Source organism: Monodelphis domestica, chromosome 4, assembly GCF_027887165.1.
Source record: "Monodelphis domestica isolate mMonDom1 chromosome 4, mMonDom1.pri, whole genome shotgun sequence".
NCBI lineage: Eukaryota > Metazoa > Chordata > Mammalia > Didelphimorphia > Didelphidae > Monodelphis > Monodelphis domestica.
In genome coordinates, this window is record NC_077230.1 from 393,749,292 (window position 1) to 393,767,191 (window position 17,900).

Here is a 17,900-nt window from a genome sequence, read left to right on the forward strand (position 1 = left end):
AAAAATAGATGGGAAATGCAAAGGAATCCTGTGTAATTAGAAGGACCAAACTTGGCTCCGAAGAAGGGTCCTGGAGACAGCACCTCCCTCCAGAGACTGCTAATAGCTAGCAATTAGATCGCCCATTAAGGTCTGCGAAGCACTTTACGTTTTCTCCTCCCTGGAATTAAGGGCTATTATCATCCCCGTTTACCTGAAGAAGAAACTGAGGCAGGAAGGTCACCCGGCTAATAAGTACCTGAGGCGTAGTAACCCGGAAGTCTAAAGAGGTAGAACGCCGCACCAATTGTCAGACGCGGCTGGTTCACTTTGGGGAATTGTTTTTCCCTGCACCCCCTTCTTTTGGCTATCTTGTCTTACTTGATGACTCCTGGGTTGGGGAGGAGGGAAGGAATGAGTTGGGAAACGAAGGTGATATTTGTTTGAACCTTCACCTTCTGTCCTACTATCCATTCGAAGAGAATAAAGAGCAACTGGAGTTAAGTGACTTGCCCAGGGTCACACAGCTAGGAAGCAGGTGAAGTCAGATTCGAACCCAGAAATGGGGTATCCACTGGACCACCTAGTAACCAGGAAGATGACTTAAACAAACAAACAACAACGAATTGAGGCCAGATTCGGACTTGGCAAACAAGAGTAGCATCTCTTCAAATCTATCTTAAACTGATAATGGGATGGACTGGTAGAAATCAGCTAGTCTAGCCCCTTCAGTGGATTAGGTTGGGGTTCCTTTGGGGGGAGGCTTTTGTTTTGTGGGGTTTTGCACGTAAGGGATTGATTTGGGGAGTTCCGGATTACTTAAAGGAGCGTAGAAGATGCCGAGCCTTTGTTTGGGGCTTTGAAAGCATCTCCCAGGAGCGTGAACAGCATAACAGTTGGCAGCCTCGGGGAGATAATGGATAGCTCCTGGGCCTTATGGATGATCTGATTGGTTTAGATCCGAGCCACCCCCTTTCGGGCTGACCTGTAAGGGAGACTCTTCTGCATATGCTACACTCCATTCCCGTAGAGAGCTCAGGGGAGCATCCCCCTCCCAGCCCTCGCTCCCTCCTGCATCCCCCGCCGCTTATGGCTGCCTTGGGGCCAAGGCATGTCGGAACTGGAACTAGATGCCAGCGCTGACGAGGGCTGGACCCCGGCCTCTGGGCTACAGAAAGGGGGATTTCCTGGGCAACGCAAGTGCTGGGTAGCTCAGCCCCAGACTCTAGCCTTCTAGAAGAGAAAGGGGATTTCCCAGGCTGCACTCTAGAAAGTGTCTTTTGAAAAGTCCTCTTCTTTTTTTTTTTTTAAATGAGACTGAAACACAAACAAATAAGAGGATAAAATACTAGGTAGGGAAAGTGCTACAACAAGAAAAGTGAATGATGAGGACCTTTACTGAGAAAGAAAGCGAAAAGAGCTCCTGCAGGCACTGAGACCCTGGGAGGTGAGGCAGCTGGTGCTTGAGCACAGGTCCAAGCCTGGCTCCAAGTCTAGGGCTCTCTGGTCTTCCCAAGAGGGTGGGGGCTTCCCGAGGAAAGGACTGAAACCCACACCTCCCATTTACTGATCAATACATACACCGCACAACCTCTCCGATGGGCAATTATCTCCTCTGTAAAATGAAGCCGGGCCACTTAACCATTAAGGTCTCCCATCTCTTGTGCATTGTCTTCGAAGGCCCTCCTGGCCCCGACATTCTAGGCTCTCCCTCCCTAGAGCTCACCAAGCCCTACTTGGAATTTAGGGGCCAATTATTCATGCAGCATCACAATAGCTTACATTTGCATTGCCCTTTAAGGATTTTATCGGGAGTAAATAGCTTTTCTTTTTAAAAAACTCTTGTCTTAGAATTGATCATTGTAAGGCAGAAAAGCTATCGGGGTAGGCAATGGGGGTTAAGTGACTTGCCCAGAGTCACACATCGAGGAAGTGTCTGAGGTCACACTTGAACCCAGCTCCTTCACCAGGCCCGGTGCTCCTATTCAAAGCTGCCCCAGTAGCACCTCTTTTATAGAGATCCAAGACAAAAGGCTAGTAAAGGGCAGAGCAGAACAGTAGAAACATCTGGTTCTGGAGGCAGAGGACCTGAGTTCAAGTAGCACCCTTGATGCTGACTGCCTGTGGGACCGTGGACCAGTTAGCATCATCTGTAACATAAGTGAGTTAGACTAGATGGACTCTGAGTTCCCTCCCACCTGTGAATCTAGGATCCTAGGGCTCCAGATACATAGCTGAGTTGGTTGTGCTACATTGCCTTTTCTTTTCTGCTCTGCCTCTGTCCCTCCTTCTCTTCCTCTTCCTCTCTCTCCCTTTTATTCTCCCTCTCTTTCTCTCTGCCTCTATCTTTCTCTTCTCTTCCTCCTCCTCCTTTTCCTCCTCTCTCTCTCTCTCTTCATCTATCACAGTGTTTTAAACATAGCAGGCACCCTCTATATTTCGAATGCAACTAAACAGGGCAGTGGGACCTCCAAGCCTAGTTTGGGGTTGTCAACGTGGAAATCTAGAGATCCCCAGTTTATTTAGTTTGAGTGTAGAAACCCCAGGTTTTGACCTTGTCACAGGAGAGTTTTCCCCCTGAGGGAAGGTCCCACTTCACTAGACAATAGACATCCACTTCAGGTGGGAGGTAGACCCCATCCGAAGTCAAGTAGCTCTTTTGTCTCCAGAAGCCTTTCCCAGTATATCACACCCTCCTTCCAAGGATCGAACTCAGGACCTTCAGCTTGAAGCTGAATGAGCTACCTACTGCGCCAAAGCTGAAGTGGATGTCTATTGTCTGGTGAAGTGGGACCTTCCCTCAGGGGGAAACTCTCCTGTGACAAGGTAAAATCCTGGGGTTTCTACCTCCCAACTAAATAAACTGGGGATCTCCAGATTTCCACGTTGACAGGGTCTAGGTCAGGATGTATTCCCTCACTAATTTGCAGGAAAGTATTTTGGCGTGTAGCAGATAATCCTAGTAGATTTGTAGGGAAAGTGTTAAAACCAGAAAAGAATGAATGATAAAGACTTTACTGAGAAAGGAGAAAAGAGCTCCTTCCTTCAGCAGGGAGTCATATGCTTAAACAAACACACAATTTACCTTTGGTTTTAGTATCAGTTTTAAGATAGAAGAGTGGCCAAGGCTAGGCAGATGGGGTTAGGTGACTCGCCCAGGTTCACATAGCTAGGACGTGTCTGAGGCAGGATTTGAACCCACACCCTCCTGACTCCAGCTCTGGCATTGTGCCATCTAGCTGCCCCAGACTCAGATACTTTTTTAGCAAGAGAAAAAGAACTGTAGAGTCAAGGCTTTTTGCCATTGGATCCTTGGCATCAGGTGGATTCGGGACCATCTTAGCTCATTCATCACCAGAAATATCACTGGAGAAGTCAGCCCAACTGTGACTTGGTAGCAATAGTCCTACCAATACAATGTGACCACCAGCTGTATTTATGTATGTATGTATATAGCTCGGGAGGGGACCAGAGCACAGAACAGCCCTGAGAGGTAGCTAAAGAAGTCGCCTTTCCCCATCTTACACATGAGGAAGCTCCTGGAGAAGTGAAATCACTTAGGTCAGACCCCAGAGAGTTAGCATCGCGGCTGAGACTCAGATCCAAGGTTCCCTTCTACTCCGACACCCCCCCTTCCCTGGTAAACAAATCTGGGCTTTCCAGTCAGGATTGAGTGACTCGATGGACTGATAAAAATCGAGTTTGGTGACTAGGAGTAATAAAACCCGGCCATTTTGATGGAGCAGGCCAGTTTACTAAGGGCTTAACTCTGAATCACCCCAGACGTTGGGTAGAACCCGGAGGGTCCCACAGCAGGGGACAGACATCCCAAGAAGCCCAGCCGGAAATAGTTAGGAAAGGGAATGTTTGAAGGGAGGAGGCCCCGGGGGAGGAACATTCCCAGAAAGTCAAGTCCATAAACATTATTAAGGTGAGACCCAGGGTTTAGAAAGACTAGTTCAAACGCAAACAAAATCAGTTCCTGCCCTCAGGGAGCGCCCATTCTAATGGAGAAGACCCAGATGGGCACGATATGTACATAGTCAATCTCAATGCCGGAGGTCTCCTCCGGAAGTCAGCCTTAAGGGCATCTGAAAAGCTTGCAGTAGAAAGTGGGATTTGGGCTGCCCCGCCCCCATCCCAAAGCGCACACTCACCATTTTGGGGGTCTTCGCTGAGGTGAGTTGGCCCAGCTCCCTTTGGGGGCTCAATCCCCACACTCAGAACTTAGGGTTGCCAGGAGACCCTTCCCTGGCCCTGGCAGCTCAAGTCATCTTTACTGGGTGCTCTGCCCTGCCGAAGCATGTGATAGATACTGGGAAACTCATTCCAAAAAGGGAAAGTACACTTTATTTAAAACCCAGCGCGAAGTGAAAACCAGCCAGCCCACGCTGGCTGAACTCATTCCACACCAGCTCGGGCTGGAAGTCCCCTAGAAACTGCGACTGCGACTGCGACTTCGGTGAGAGGGAAGAAGGCGCTGCTGGGCTGGGATTCCTGGGCCAGAAAGGTCACTGGGGCTTCGTACAGACACAAATAGCAAGCTGGAAGCAAATGAAAGAAATCATCCTCTGTGGGGCCACAGGCATTTCCAGCGGGCTGCCTTCCAAGAGCAGAGGGGCCGGAGGAATTGCTCAGTGCTCTACTCAAAAGTCTTTAATGGGACACAATTCCAACTCCTGTGCTTGGCCTTCAAGGCTCTCCCTTCCAACCCTGTCTCCCTCCGCCAGACCGGACTCCTTTCCCACTCCCAATCGGGGTCCAGGCCGTCTCCTGCTTTCAGCTTCCTCCATCCCTGCTTATCCTCAGAAGCCAAATTCAGATGCCCCTTCCTCTGGAAAGCCTCCCTCTCCTCTGTGAATGAAGTTGTCCCTGGGACCTTCCTTTGGTCTGGCCCTCTCAGATAGGTTTGCATCTTGCAAAGCTATGTGCGTTTCTATCTCATCCCCAAGGACTGGTTTTGGATCTCCTTCGGTGCCCAGGACAGGACTCTGCAAACAGGAGTCATTCGTTATTTTTGTTCAATCAATGAATGAATGAATGAATGCTAAAGGTGGGATCCAAAATGGTGGATGGGAAGGCTGGGAGGGCACGGAGACAGTTCTAGTTCCTGCAGGATTCAGTGTGGAGCTCAAAGCACCACAGAAGAGATTTAGAACTACAGGGGTCCTCAGTCCAATTCCTTTCATCTTAAAGATAAGGAAACTGAGGCTGGAGAAGACAATGCTGTTCCACTCCCACTCCCACCCCAATGGAAATGTGAGCAGGGACTGTAGTTTTTACCTTTTGTATCCCCAGCACTTAGCACAGTTCCTGGAACACAGTAAATGTTAATAAGTATTATTGACAGGGGGCAGCTGGGTAGCACAGTGGATTGAGAACCAGTCCTAGAGATGGGAGGTCCTAGGTTCAAATCTGGCCTCAGACACTTCCCAGCTGTGTGACCCTGGGCAAGTCACTTGACCCCCATTGCCTAGCCCTTACCACTCTTCTGCCTTGGAGCCAATACACAGTATTGACTCCAAGACGGAAGGTAAGGGTTTAAAAAAAAAAAAAGTATTATTGACAGGATTTGAACCCAGGTCCTCTGCCTTCAGACATGGCAATTTTTTCCCACTGTACCCTGTGGTCCTTTAAATTCTATCCAGGCGGTAAGCATGCTCCCCACCACACACTTTCCGCCCCAGGAGAGGCCAAAATGTTGAAGACCTGGGCATGGAGCAGCATCAGAGTTCCCCAGTTTTCTAGCAGGTCACAGACTCAGCGTACCAATCATACCCATAATCCTAATCCCAATCACTGACTTTGAATATCATTTTAAGTACATTGTCACAACCACCCTTTGGAATATAGCATCCTTTTGTAGAGAAGTATAGAGAGACCCCAGCTAAGGGCTGGGGAGACGCAGGACTGGGAGGCTGAGCAGTGCAGGGGGCGGGCGTCCCGTGGCTCTGTCCAAATTGTCCAAAGTTCATTCCAGAACCAGATGCACGACTCTTCCTTTGAAAAGCACTCTGGCTGCAGCCATTATCTCAAGCTGGACAGATCATCTTCCTTATGGGTCCCCCAGGAGGACATTCCAAGGACGCCTTGTTGTCCACACGGTAAGGAGTGGGCCGGTCCTGTAGTCAGGAAGCAGTGGTCACAGCAATGGGGCTGAAGGATGACCACCAGCTCCCACACGGTATCCAGGGAGACAGACAGACCCTTTGGGGAGGACCAAAGGGAAAATGAGGACAGAGATGACCCAGGATGAGAAGGGACGGAGGGAAAGGGAGCTCCTTGAAGGCAGGGACTGATTCCCAATGTTTGCCTTCATATCTGCCAGGCTTTCACAGTGCCTGGCACAGAGGATCAAAGGTTTCAACCTAGAAGGGGCTCTGAGGCTGGCAAGTCCAGGCACCCAAGATGGCACAGATGAAGGGCTCTGTCCACTGAACTTCACTTAAGTGAATTAATTCTGAATTACACCCAGGTAAGTCAAATGCATTTTCAGGCTCTTTATTTATTTTTTAGTTTCCGTATTTGTCTGTGACTCAAACTAGTATTTTTAGGCTCTAAACAAACTTTGTCTATTGTCTAAGGGCTGTTAAAGTGTCAGTGCTGCAGACTCTTGGCAGGGCTCACCACAACCACAACCCCCGCCCCCCTCAGTCAGCCAAAAAACATTTATTAAGGTCTGCTATAGTGTTCTAAGCTCCGGGGATACAAAGAAAGGCAAAAGCACTGTCCCTGCCTTGTTTTTGTGGAGTCACATCTAACCAGTCAGATGGGGGTTTTCTTGGCAGAGATACTCCAGCAGTTTGCCATTCCCTTCTCTAGCCCATTTTACAGATGAAGAAACTGAGAGCAAAGTTAAGTGACTTGCCCAGGATCACCCAGCTAGTAAGTATCTGAGGTCAGGTTGAACTCCTGAAGATGAAGATCCACTATGCCACTCATACAACCCCTAGGAAAAGGCAATGCACAAAAGGAAGTTGAGGGGCAGGCAGGGAGCACAGTGGAGAGTACCAGGCCTGGAGTTGGGAGGACCCGAGTTCAGATCCAGCCTCAGATACTTCCTAGTCCCGTGACACTGGGCAAATCACTTAACCCCAACTGTCTAGCTCTTACCAGTCTTCTGTCTTCAAAATGACACTAAGACAGAAGGTAAGGGCTGTTGTTTGTTTTTAAAAGAAAGTTGAAAATGGCTGGCATGGGTATGGTGGAGAGTTGGGAGCTCATGGTTCTAGAGTCCAGCAAGAGGGGCAGGGTAGTGATAAGGTGGCCTCCCAGGGCTAGCAGGATCTTGAAAAATGAAGAGGCTTTTCCCAACAATGAGCCAGCTGGTGAGGTGAGAAAGGAGATCTGCTCACCCACCCCTTTAGGAAAGGAGTCTGTGTGGGGCTGAGGGTCAGGCTGGAATGTTAATGGGAATCAATGCTGGTCTTAATCATGGGAGCATCACCTAGCTGATCCCTGAGGTCTTCTAGGGAACTCCTCAAAGGCCAACTTGCCATCCTCCCATGACATATGGGCTTGGCTCAGGGGACAGTAGGTGGATACTGGCTCTCTCTGCCTTGGTGGTTCCATGTTCACAGTGGTACTTGCTCACCTGGGGAGGCTTGGGCAGAACTCAAGGTCTTCTGACTTCTCCTTTCTCTGCCCAGCAGTAGGGCAAGGGACTTCCTCAGGGGAAAGCACACCATTGCTCAGGCTATCCAGCCATGAGAGCAAGAAAAGTCAGGGGCTTTCAGAGTCCTAAGGTTGGAGGCTATTGCATCTAGTCCAACATTTCCATTTTCTACATAAAGAAACTGACCACCAGAGAAGCAAGAGGTTTGTCCCAGGTAACATGGCAAATTAAACAGCAAAAGCAAAATTCAAACCCAGGCCTCCTAACTCTCAAACTCTTTCCCCTGTACCTTTAATAAATCTTTTCCTTCTTTCCTTCCTTTTTTGTCTCCTCCTCGCCCTCCTCACCTCTTTCCCCTCTTACTTCCCTCCCTCCCTTCTTCCTGCCTTCCTTCTTTTCCTCCTTCCTTCCTTCTTTCTTTCCTTTTTCCATTTTCTTCTTTCCTTCTTCCTTTCTCCCTCCCTCCCTCCCTTCCTGCATGAGAATTGCCTAGGCCACCAAGCTCTCATGGGGACAGAATCCTTATCTCCAGGACTAGAGGGAGGGGAGGGAGGCTTAGAGCAACATAAAATCTGAAGGAGATGTGAATACATGATTATCTTCAAGCCTTGGGCAGTATCCCCCTGGGAAGGAGTGGGGAGAGGGAAAATCAGAGGATTTATTTTTAGCCCCGAGGAGGACTCTAGATAGGTTCCTGTTCAAATCCTTCATTTTTCAGATGAGGAAGCTAAGGGCCAGAGAGATGAAGGGATTTGTCCGTAATTCCCCAGCTAAGGCAGATGAAGAGTTTCCATGTAGGGTCCTTGTCTCCAAATCCAGGATTCTTCCAATTAGATTATGAGCTTCTTGAAGACAGGAACTGTCTTCTGCCTCTTTTTGTATCCCCAGTGCCTAACACAGGGCCTGGCACACAGTAGGCATTTAACAACTATTTATTGATTTTTTTGATCGGTTCATTGATACCAAGCTGTAAGTTTGAGGGTGCAGGGGGTTCTCCTCACAGCCTTCAGTATCCCCAGCATTCCTGCAGGTGGGAATCTCCCTGTGGTTTGGGATGGCTTTTGCAGGAGCAGATAAAGAAGGGAAATGGAGGCTGTGGAGGACATAGGAAGTGTTCCAGGGCAGGAATCATCACAAATACTCATTTCTCTGAGATTGGGGGCCAGGGGCCCATGTAGTGCCTTCTACTGCAATCCTGCTGCATTGCGCTTGACGTGACATGGTTTGCAGAAAAGATGGTCATTCAGGGGGTAACAGCCTTGGTCTGTGGGCTCCACAGATAGCGGGACCCGGCAATCCTGCAAAAGAGAAGGATTCCAGCTAAGAGACCTGCCAAACTTGGGAAAGCCTTCCAATAACAATTTCACAAGTGGGAATGCAGTTACCGACTCCATGCAAGGCTCTGCTCTAGATGCTGGGGATACCCCCAGATGGCAAAGCCAAGGGCTGCCCTCACGGAGCTGACAATCTGCTAGATAATAACAGCTCACCTTCCTACAAGCCATTAAAGTTTATGAAGTGCTTTAGACACAACAGCCCTATGCAAAACACAAAGTATTATTACCCTCATTTTGCAGACAAGGACATTAAAGCTCAGAGGAGAGCCACTTGCTCAGCTAGTGAGAATCAGAAGTAGGATTGAACCCAAGTCTCTAGAATGATCAATCTTTCAAGTGTCCCACTCTACTGCCTAACTTCTCCCTTGCCCCCCAAACCCTTACCTTCTGTCTTAGTATCAGTTTTAAAAAGAGCAGCAAAAACTAGGCAATTGGGGTTAAGTGACTTGCCCAGGGTCATGCTGCCTAACTTCTTAGGAATGTCACTAACATTTGTTAACTATGAGAGCTTGGACAGGATATTTTAGTTTCTCTGGGCCTGTTCCCCCTTCAATAAAATGAGATTAACACAAAGATTGCCAAGGTCCATTCTATAAATTCCTAACTTATTACGTGTGCAACCAGTGACATGGTGGTAAATTTTTAACAACTGGATCGCTGGGAAAATGTGCCCAGACTTTTAAATTTAATATGCATCATTAACATTTTCTGTATCACTTTCTTAAATGTAGAAATAATGGAACACCACCACCAAGCCTTGACTTGTAGTCTTTCCTGATTTCCAAGGTGCGAATAATCACACTGCACATGTAGATCTCATCGGCTAGCACACCCTTGGGTGCACATCGCTGTGGCTTTGAACCTCAGTTTTCACATCTGTTAAATGATGACATTAATTAATACTCACACCATCAACCTTATAGAATCATTCATATGGATACAGAAGGGACCTTTGGGATCCTCTAGTCTAACCCCTTATTTTACAGAAGAGTAAACTAGAGCCCAGAAAAGCTTGCCCAAAGTCACACAAGCAGTGGACTTCCATGAGTTGTAGCTGGGAAAAAATCATTTATAGGATTGAAAGCCAGTTAGGACCTTGGAGGCCAATTAATCCAATCCCTTCATTTAAAAAAGCAGGAAATTAAGGTTGAGTCACTTGGGCGAGATCCAGGGGAATGCGGAAGCCAGCTTCTCCAGGTTTGGGGAGAAGTGACTTGTCCATTTTCAATGTGAGCACTCCTCACGCCTTAGAAATGGACACTGCTACAACTCAGGGGGCCACTGATTGTCTTGGTGATTGTCTAGACTTAAGAAAGGGATGGAGGAAATGGTAATAATGCACATGAAACTTCAAAGCTCATAAGCTGATTGTTAAAGACAAAACAAAACAATCACCAGCACATCCCTCTAGGCTCACACCGGCAGAGAGGCAAATTCCATTTTCCTGCCCTTTGTACCACCTCCAAATCACTGTCATGCAAACTCTAAAGCTCTCTAAGTAGGGGAGACACCACTATAGTCATGAACTTTGCCATTTGTCTTATTCCTGGTTGGTTAGAGCGCCCTCGTGTGTTTGCAAAGTATAAATAGCACTTGGAACTTGAACAATGATACTCTTATGTTACTTTGAATCAGGAGTCAATTCAATCCAACAAGCTTTTTATTCTTTTTAAAATCCTTACCTTCTGCCTTAATATCAATTTTCTTCCTTCTTTCTTTTCTTCCTTCCTTTCTCTCTCTTTTTCTTTCTTCTTTCCTTCCTTCCTTTCTCTCTTTCCTTCTGCTCTCTTTTTTCTCCTTCCTCTTTCTTTTCTTTCCTTCCTTCCTCTCTCCTTTCTTTTCCTTCCTTTTTATCTTCTCCTTCCTTTCTCTCTCTTTTTTCTTTCCTTCCTTCCTCTCTCCTTCTTTCTTTTCCTCCCTCCCTCCATTTCTTTCCTTCTTTCCTTATGCTCTCTTTTTCCTTCTTTTTTCTCCTTCCTCTCTTTCTTCTTTCCTTACTTGCTCTTTCCTTCTTTCTTTTCCTTCCTTCTGCCTTCCTTCCTGTCTATATTTTCCCTTCCTTTCTCTTTTTTTTCCTTTCCTTCCTTCCTTCCATTTCTTTCTTTCTTTCTTTCCTTATGCTCTCTTTTTCCTTCTTTTTTTCTCCTTCCTCTTTCTTCTCTTTCCTTACTTGCTCTTTCCTTCCTTCTGCCTTCCTTCCTGTCTATATTTTCCCTTCCTTTCTTTTTTCTTTCCTTTCCTTCCTTCCTCTTTCTTTCTTTTCTCTCCTTCCTTCCTCTCTCCTTTCTTTTCCTTCCTTTTTATCTTCTCCTTCCTTTCTCTCTCTTTTTTCTTTCCTTCCTTCCTCTTTCTTTCTTTGCTTTCCTTCCTTCCTCTCTCCTTCTTTCTTTTCCTCCCTCCCTCCATTTTTTCTTTCTTTTTCTCTTTCTTTCCTTATGCTCTCTTTTTCTTCTTTTTCTCCTTCCTCTCTTTCCTTACTTGCTCTCTCCTTTCTTTTCCTTCCTGTCTATTTTCCTTTCCTTTCTCTCTTTTTTCTTTTCTTTCCTTCCTTCCTTCCTTCCTTTCTCCTTTCTTTTCTCCCTCCCTCCATTTCTTTCTTCCTCGCTCTCCTTCTGCTCTTTTTTCTTTCTTTTTTCTCCTTCCTCTCTTTATTTTCTTTCTTTCCTTCCTCTCTCCTTTTCCTTCCTTCTGTCTTCCTTCCTATCTTTTCCCTTCCTTCCTCTTTCTTTCTTTTCTTTCTTTTATTCCTCTCTCCTTTCTTTTCCTCCCTCCCTCCATTTCTTCCTTCCTTCCTTTCTTTCTCCTTCCTTCTTTTCTCTCTCTCTTTCTTTTCCTTCCTCCCTCCCTCCCCCTCTCTTCTCCTACTTTCTGTCTTAGAATTGATACTGAGTATTGCTTCCTAGGCAGAGGAGCCGTTTAGGTTCCTGGGCAACTGGGGTCAAGTGACTTCCCCAGGGTCATATATCTTTTATATGGTAGTCACCGTGCTAGTCCTAGGGACCCAAAGGCAAAAAATTAAATGGCTCCTGCCTTTCCACAGCTGATTTTCTCTATTGAATTTACAATCTGTTTCTGGTCACAATAATAACATAGTTTGTCATGGCAAAGGTTATAGAATCTTGGAGTGGGAAGGAACATCCAAAGCCATTTCCTTTGACACTTCACAGAAATGTGAATCCCATTGCTTTGAATTCTGTGCTCTCAAGTGATACAGCCTTGGTCTACACCACTTTCCACAGAGATCAAATTGACCAAGTATGTCTACCCTGACTTAATTGTGGTACAGCGAGGAATCCAGAACTTGTAGTCAGAAGGCCAGAATTCAAAGCCCAGCTGTGCCAAAGGCAGAGGCATAAAAATAGCCATTCTGGATCCTGGGGCAAGCACATGTCAACCTCAAGCCCTTCCCAAAGTCACCACCTCCAGTCCTCTCCCAAGTCATCTGTAAGTCACATGTCTCCTGCTCCCTTGTTTGGTGAGGATTCAGCTCTCCCTCCAGTAAAACCAATAAACGCCCCACTTTTGGTCACTTGGGGGCACGTAGACTCCCACTAGAGAGCTGCTTCCCAGCCATCAGTCTCCCTAACAAATCTTTTCCATTTTATTGGGGTGCCTTTGTAAATTTCAGGTGGAAAATCCTCTGGAATCAGGACAATCTCCCCGTAACACATTTACCTTTTAATCTAGATCTGAGGAAGCCCTTCCTTCTGTTTTTCTCCTTCACACTTGCTTTACAGACTAGTACTCAGAGGAGCAAACCCAGGACCACAGAATTGCCATGACTCTGTTATCTGGCACAGACTGGTTCTCCCCAACTCAGCCCCAGCCAGCATCCCTGCCAATACGGGCCCCTCATCAGAGAGGTCTTAAGGAAGAGTCTTAACCTATCCCTGCTGGAAAAGAGAAAACCGAAAACATGACAATGTTGCCTTCCCTGGGCCTGCAGCTGGCTCATTTTCAAAATATATCTATTTAAATTTGTTTTTCCAATTACACGTAAATAACCAATTTCCACACAACTTTTCCCGAGTTATATGATCACACTTATCTCCCTCCCTCCCTTTCTTCCTTTCCTGTTCCCCGTGTTGCCAGGCAATTTGTTCTGGGTTATCCATGTATTGTCACGTAAAACACATTTCCATATTGTTCATTTTTGTTTTAATAACAGATTTCCACATAAATTTTTCCAAGTTATAGGATCCATATCGTCTCCCTCCTTTCTTCTCTCCCCATTTCCGGAGCTGACAAGCAATTCTATCTGGGTTAAGCATGTATTATCACACATAACATTTGAATCCAGAGTAATAATTTGTTATAATCATAGTGTTCATTTTTGTAAGCGAATAATCTTATAAAACCAAAATGTCCAAACATAAACCCAAATAAACAAGTGAAAAATTGTCTGCTTTCATCTGCATTCTTCCTCCAACAGTTCTTTCTCTGGAGGGCAGAGCATCCTTTGTCCTAAGGTCCTCCTCCAAATTGTCCTGGATCATTTCATTTAGCTGGCTCCTCTTAATATTTGCCCCTCCAGGAGCAGCTAGGTAGCACAGTGGATAGACCACCAGGCTTGGAGTCAGGAGAACCATGTTAAAATTTGATTTTAGATTTGACTTCCCAGCTGTGTGATCTTGAGCAAGTCACTTAACCCTGATTGCTTAGCCCTCGCTGCTCTTCTGTCTTGGAACTGACTGATATTGACAGAAGGCAAGGCTTTAAAAGAAATCTGGAGACAGCATACCTAGCTGGGCTTAACCATTTCTCTAGGGAATGCTCTTATTTCCATCTGGGGTAGAGAAGGAGGATATGAAGCTGGGTATCCCCACTAGTAGAGAGCCAACTAAAACCTTCCCTTCCATAAGCATGGATCACCTGCCAGTTAGTTTTAGTCACTTGGGATAGAAAGACAAAAACAAAGCAATCCTTGCCCTCAAAGACCTTGCATTCTTATTGGGCATCTGGGCTGGCGCCTGCTCTCCCAGATGCCTTTGCAGTGGGCACATACTGAGGAACAATGGAGGAATGGCAGGGTTTCCAGCTCTCACACCTACCTCACACCTGTAGCAGTTTTCATGGAAATTTCGACCCATGCATTCGATCTTGAAAGCATCCTTCCCATCTCGAGGGATAATGGGGTTCTGGCAGATGCTGCACATGGGGGCGAATTTCCTGGTGGAAGAAAGGAAAGGAAACAGGCTATCATAGCAATTAGCCTTGGGAATTCACTGACTGATTACACCCCCCCTGCCTGTGGTTGTCCCTAAGGGTTGCACCTGGAACTCTGACCACGGATGTGTCCATTTTTGGAGCTGCAGTTTCTCAGGGTATAATTTCCCTGGGATGAGGAAATGCCCGGGGCTATTTTACTTGGAGGAAGTGGAGAAGAAATATCATGTGTTCTAAAGTCACTGTGAAGGGGAGGACACAGAAAATCAGGAATAGGCCTTGTGGGCAGCTGCCTAGGGCACAATACAAACAGGAAGGGCAACAAGGCTCAATTCCCCCTTTTAGAAACATTATCATTTTACTTATAAATATATAATAAAAATTATATTTATTTTAAAAAATAAATTAAGGGGGCAGCTGGGTGGCTCAGTGGATGGAGAGTCAGGCCTAGAGATGGGAGGTCCTGGGTTCAGATCTGACCCCAGACACTTCCCAGCTGTGTGATCCTGGGCAATTTACTTGACTCCCATTGCCTAGCCCTTACCATTCTTCTGCCTTGGAAGCAATTGCTTCCAAGACAGAAGGTAAGGGTTTAAAAAATAATAACAATAAATTAAATATGAATTAATTAAATAAAAAAATAAATTGAAAATAAATTTCTGAATTTATTTATTTATTATGCTCCCACAAAAAGTGGCACAGTGGACAAAGCTCTGGGCCTAGAGGTAGAAAGACTTGAGTTCAAACCCTCCCTCAGACCTCTACTAGCAGTGTGACCCTGGACAAGTCACTTAACTTTGTTTGCCTTGGTTTCCTCATTTGTAAAATGAACTAGAGAAGGAAATGGCAAGCTACCCCAGTCTGTTTGCCAAGAAAACTCCAATTGGGATCACAAAAAGTCAGACATGACTAAAATGACTGAACAACAACAACATATGAAACAATTTCTATTCTATACTACTTGTTTGGGGCTGTAATAAATTCTACATATTATATATTGTTTTATTATTACAATCTTATATAATATATACAATGTAATATGATATAATATATCATATCTATATTTTCAAAACTCTCCAACTTTTTGATTCCTTCTGTGTATTTTTAATAAGGAACATTTGTATAGTACTTGAAGGTTTACAAAGCACTTTACAAAGCCCTGGGAGGTGTTATTTTGAGCCTCACTTAACAGGTAAGGAAACTAATGAAGATACCAAGTCAAACAGACCAGATTTGGACTCCCATCTCACCCAGATTTAGTGCTCCGGCTACTGCACCTCTCAATGTTCTGATTCAACAGCCTTCCTTTAATGGCAACACTATTGTCAGCCCCCTTTCATCCTGCCCAGAATGACAACATGCCTGTCCCTCTTCCCATTTAAAAACCAAGGGGGAGGGAATATATTAAATGGGAAAATAGTAAATGTAACTGCATACGTATTTCAAATCCTTACTTTCTTCTTTGTAACTCTAAGGCAGAAGGGAAATGGGGTTAAGTGGCTTATCTAGGGTCACAGAGCTGTCTGAGGCTAGATTTGAACCCAGGACCTCCCAATTCCAGATCTGGCATTTTATCACTGTGCTACTTCCTGCCCCTGGACCCAGGACCACAGAATTTCCTATGATTGTGTTAGCTTTGAAAAAGAGAGAAACTCCTCAACTGCATAGACTGGTTCTCCCCAATCCAGCCCCAACCAACACCCTTGCAAATATTGACCCCTGGTCAAGGAGGTCTTTTTTTTTTAATCAAAAAATTTTTCCATGGTTACACAAGTCATGTTCTTTCCCTCCCCTCCTCCCACTCCCCTCCCGTAGCTGACACACAATTCTACTGGGTTTTCAAGATCTATTTCCCTATTATTGATATTTACACCAGGGTGATTGTTTAGAGTCTACATCCCCAATCATATCCCCTTGACTCATGTGATCAAGCAGTTGTTTTTCTTCTGTGTTTTTTTTCCCCCCACAGTTTTTCCTTGTTCTTTCTTATAAGTTCAGGGAGGTCTTAAGGAAGAGTCTTGCCAGATCCCTGCTGGAAGAGAGGAATATTACCTTTTGTAAACCTCAAAATTCCTTAGACTTATAAATGTTGGAAATTTCACCATTGGGATATTTCATACTTGGAAAATTTCTTACTGAGAGTCTATTGGAATGGGAACTCCATTGGCATGGGAGGTTCCTTCTCTTCCCTTCTTAAGATTACTTTAGGACAGAAACCCTTTGCTGAACAATGGAAAGGACTTTGACCTATGCTTGAGCATAGAACAGGAATTTCTTTGAGTCTTGATTGATTTTAGAATTGATACAATGGAGATACTCCACCCTATTCAGTCCTAATAAGATTGAGTAAGGGCTGCAGCCTAGATCAAAATTTAATTATTCCAATCTCTACCATACTCAAGTTAACAGGATTTAGAAAGGGCTGTAGCAAAGGAGTATAGATTTAATCATTTGAAAATATGACCTTCAACAGACATGTGCAAAAGCCAGAAACCTCTGGGCGGTCCTGGGTTAAGCGAGAGCCTCCATTGACAGGGAAATTGATGAAGAGTGATTGGTAGATGTGAGGACTGAGGGGAGGCAACTTGGATGGTTTCCTTAAAGATAGGAGGGGCTGGAGACTGAAGGAGGGGGAGTTTTTGAGCAGTGTGGTTCCTGGGCTCTGGGGAAGCTTGCTCTGAAGGAAGCTGAAGGTGGGGGCCTCTGAGACTGTTTCTCCATTTTGGACACGTGAGTGAAAGGGACTGATCTCTTTTCTTTGCCCCAGCTATCTAAGGGCTTGGGCCTTTTGGCCCAGCCTAAACAGAAGGGGTATTTAAGCCCTATTCCCTTCTCTCCCCTTTCTCTCTCTATATATATCTCTAATTCCTTTCTTGCTCCTATTGTAATTAAACTCCAAAAAAAGGCTGACGGCTGACTTGAGTTTTTCATTTAGGAATTACATAGCTGATTCCTGGGCGACCTTAAATTAATATATATCAGTCTTTTAAAGTGATTCCCTTGTAACATTGTGGCTGACCACACGGGAGTCTAAAGAATCCTCTCAATAAAACTTTTTCCTTGCCTTTTTACTATACTGTTTCACCACTTAGTCCTTTTTTTTAAAAAAAAAAAAAAACTTGGCTTAAAGACACAGCTGCTAGAACACGTGAGTATAAAAAAACTTTTTCTCTTTTCTCCTTAAGTTAAATTGGAATCAGCAGTTTTTTCTTTTTCTTCCCTTTAATCTTAAGGGACAGCTGGGTAGCTCAGCGGATTGAGAGCCAGCCCTAGAGGCAGAAGGTCCTGGGTTCAAATCGGACCTCAGATACTTCCCAGCTGTGTGACTCTGATAGACAGAAAACAGCTGTTTTTAAATCTCAGCATAAAGTCCTGGCTGGAAGAACTGTTTCTAAATATCCTTTCCCTTAAGGAACAACTTCCTGGATTAAAAAAAAAAAAAAACCCTGTGGAAAGTTTGTTGCTTTGCCCTGCTCCCCACGTGTTTTGTGAAATTACAAAATATACATATAAAAATGAGTACTACATTCTTTGACAATTATATGGCAGCTGAAGAAGTAGGGGCATTGAGGAATGAAGGATACCTCCAAATTTTTATATTAATAGGTACTGTCATTTTTGTACTCCTCAATACTATATTTAGAGATGAAAAAATAAAAAATATTGAGGATAAAATAAAACAAAATGAGGATAAAATAAAACAAAATGAGGATAAAATAAAACAAAATGAGGATAAAATAGAAAATATTGAGGATAAAATAGAAAATGTTGAGGATAAAATAGAAAAAAATGAGGATAAAATA

At 45.0% G+C, this 17,900-nt stretch overlaps 1 protein-coding gene across 3 annotated transcripts in view; it reads right to left on the reverse strand.

Annotated features, from left to right (window-relative positions):
- Positions 1 to 8,510: 8,510 nt before the first annotated feature.
- FBLIM1 (filamin binding LIM protein 1) overlaps positions 8,511 to 17,900 on the reverse strand; it is a 46,667-nt gene continuing 37,277 nt past the window's right edge. For all 3 annotated transcript variants that reach the window (XM_056795732.1, XM_056795733.1, XM_056795734.1), the window contains exons 8-9: positions 13,983 to 14,100; positions 8,511 to 8,892 (exon numbers count right to left, since the gene is read on the reverse strand). In XM_056795732.1, coding sequence (XP_056651710.1) covers positions 8,779 to 8,892; positions 13,983 to 14,100 — 232 coding nt within the window. In that variant the 3' untranslated portion in view covers positions 8,511 to 8,778. The remainder of the gene's footprint in view (positions 8,893 to 13,982; positions 14,101 to 17,900) is intronic.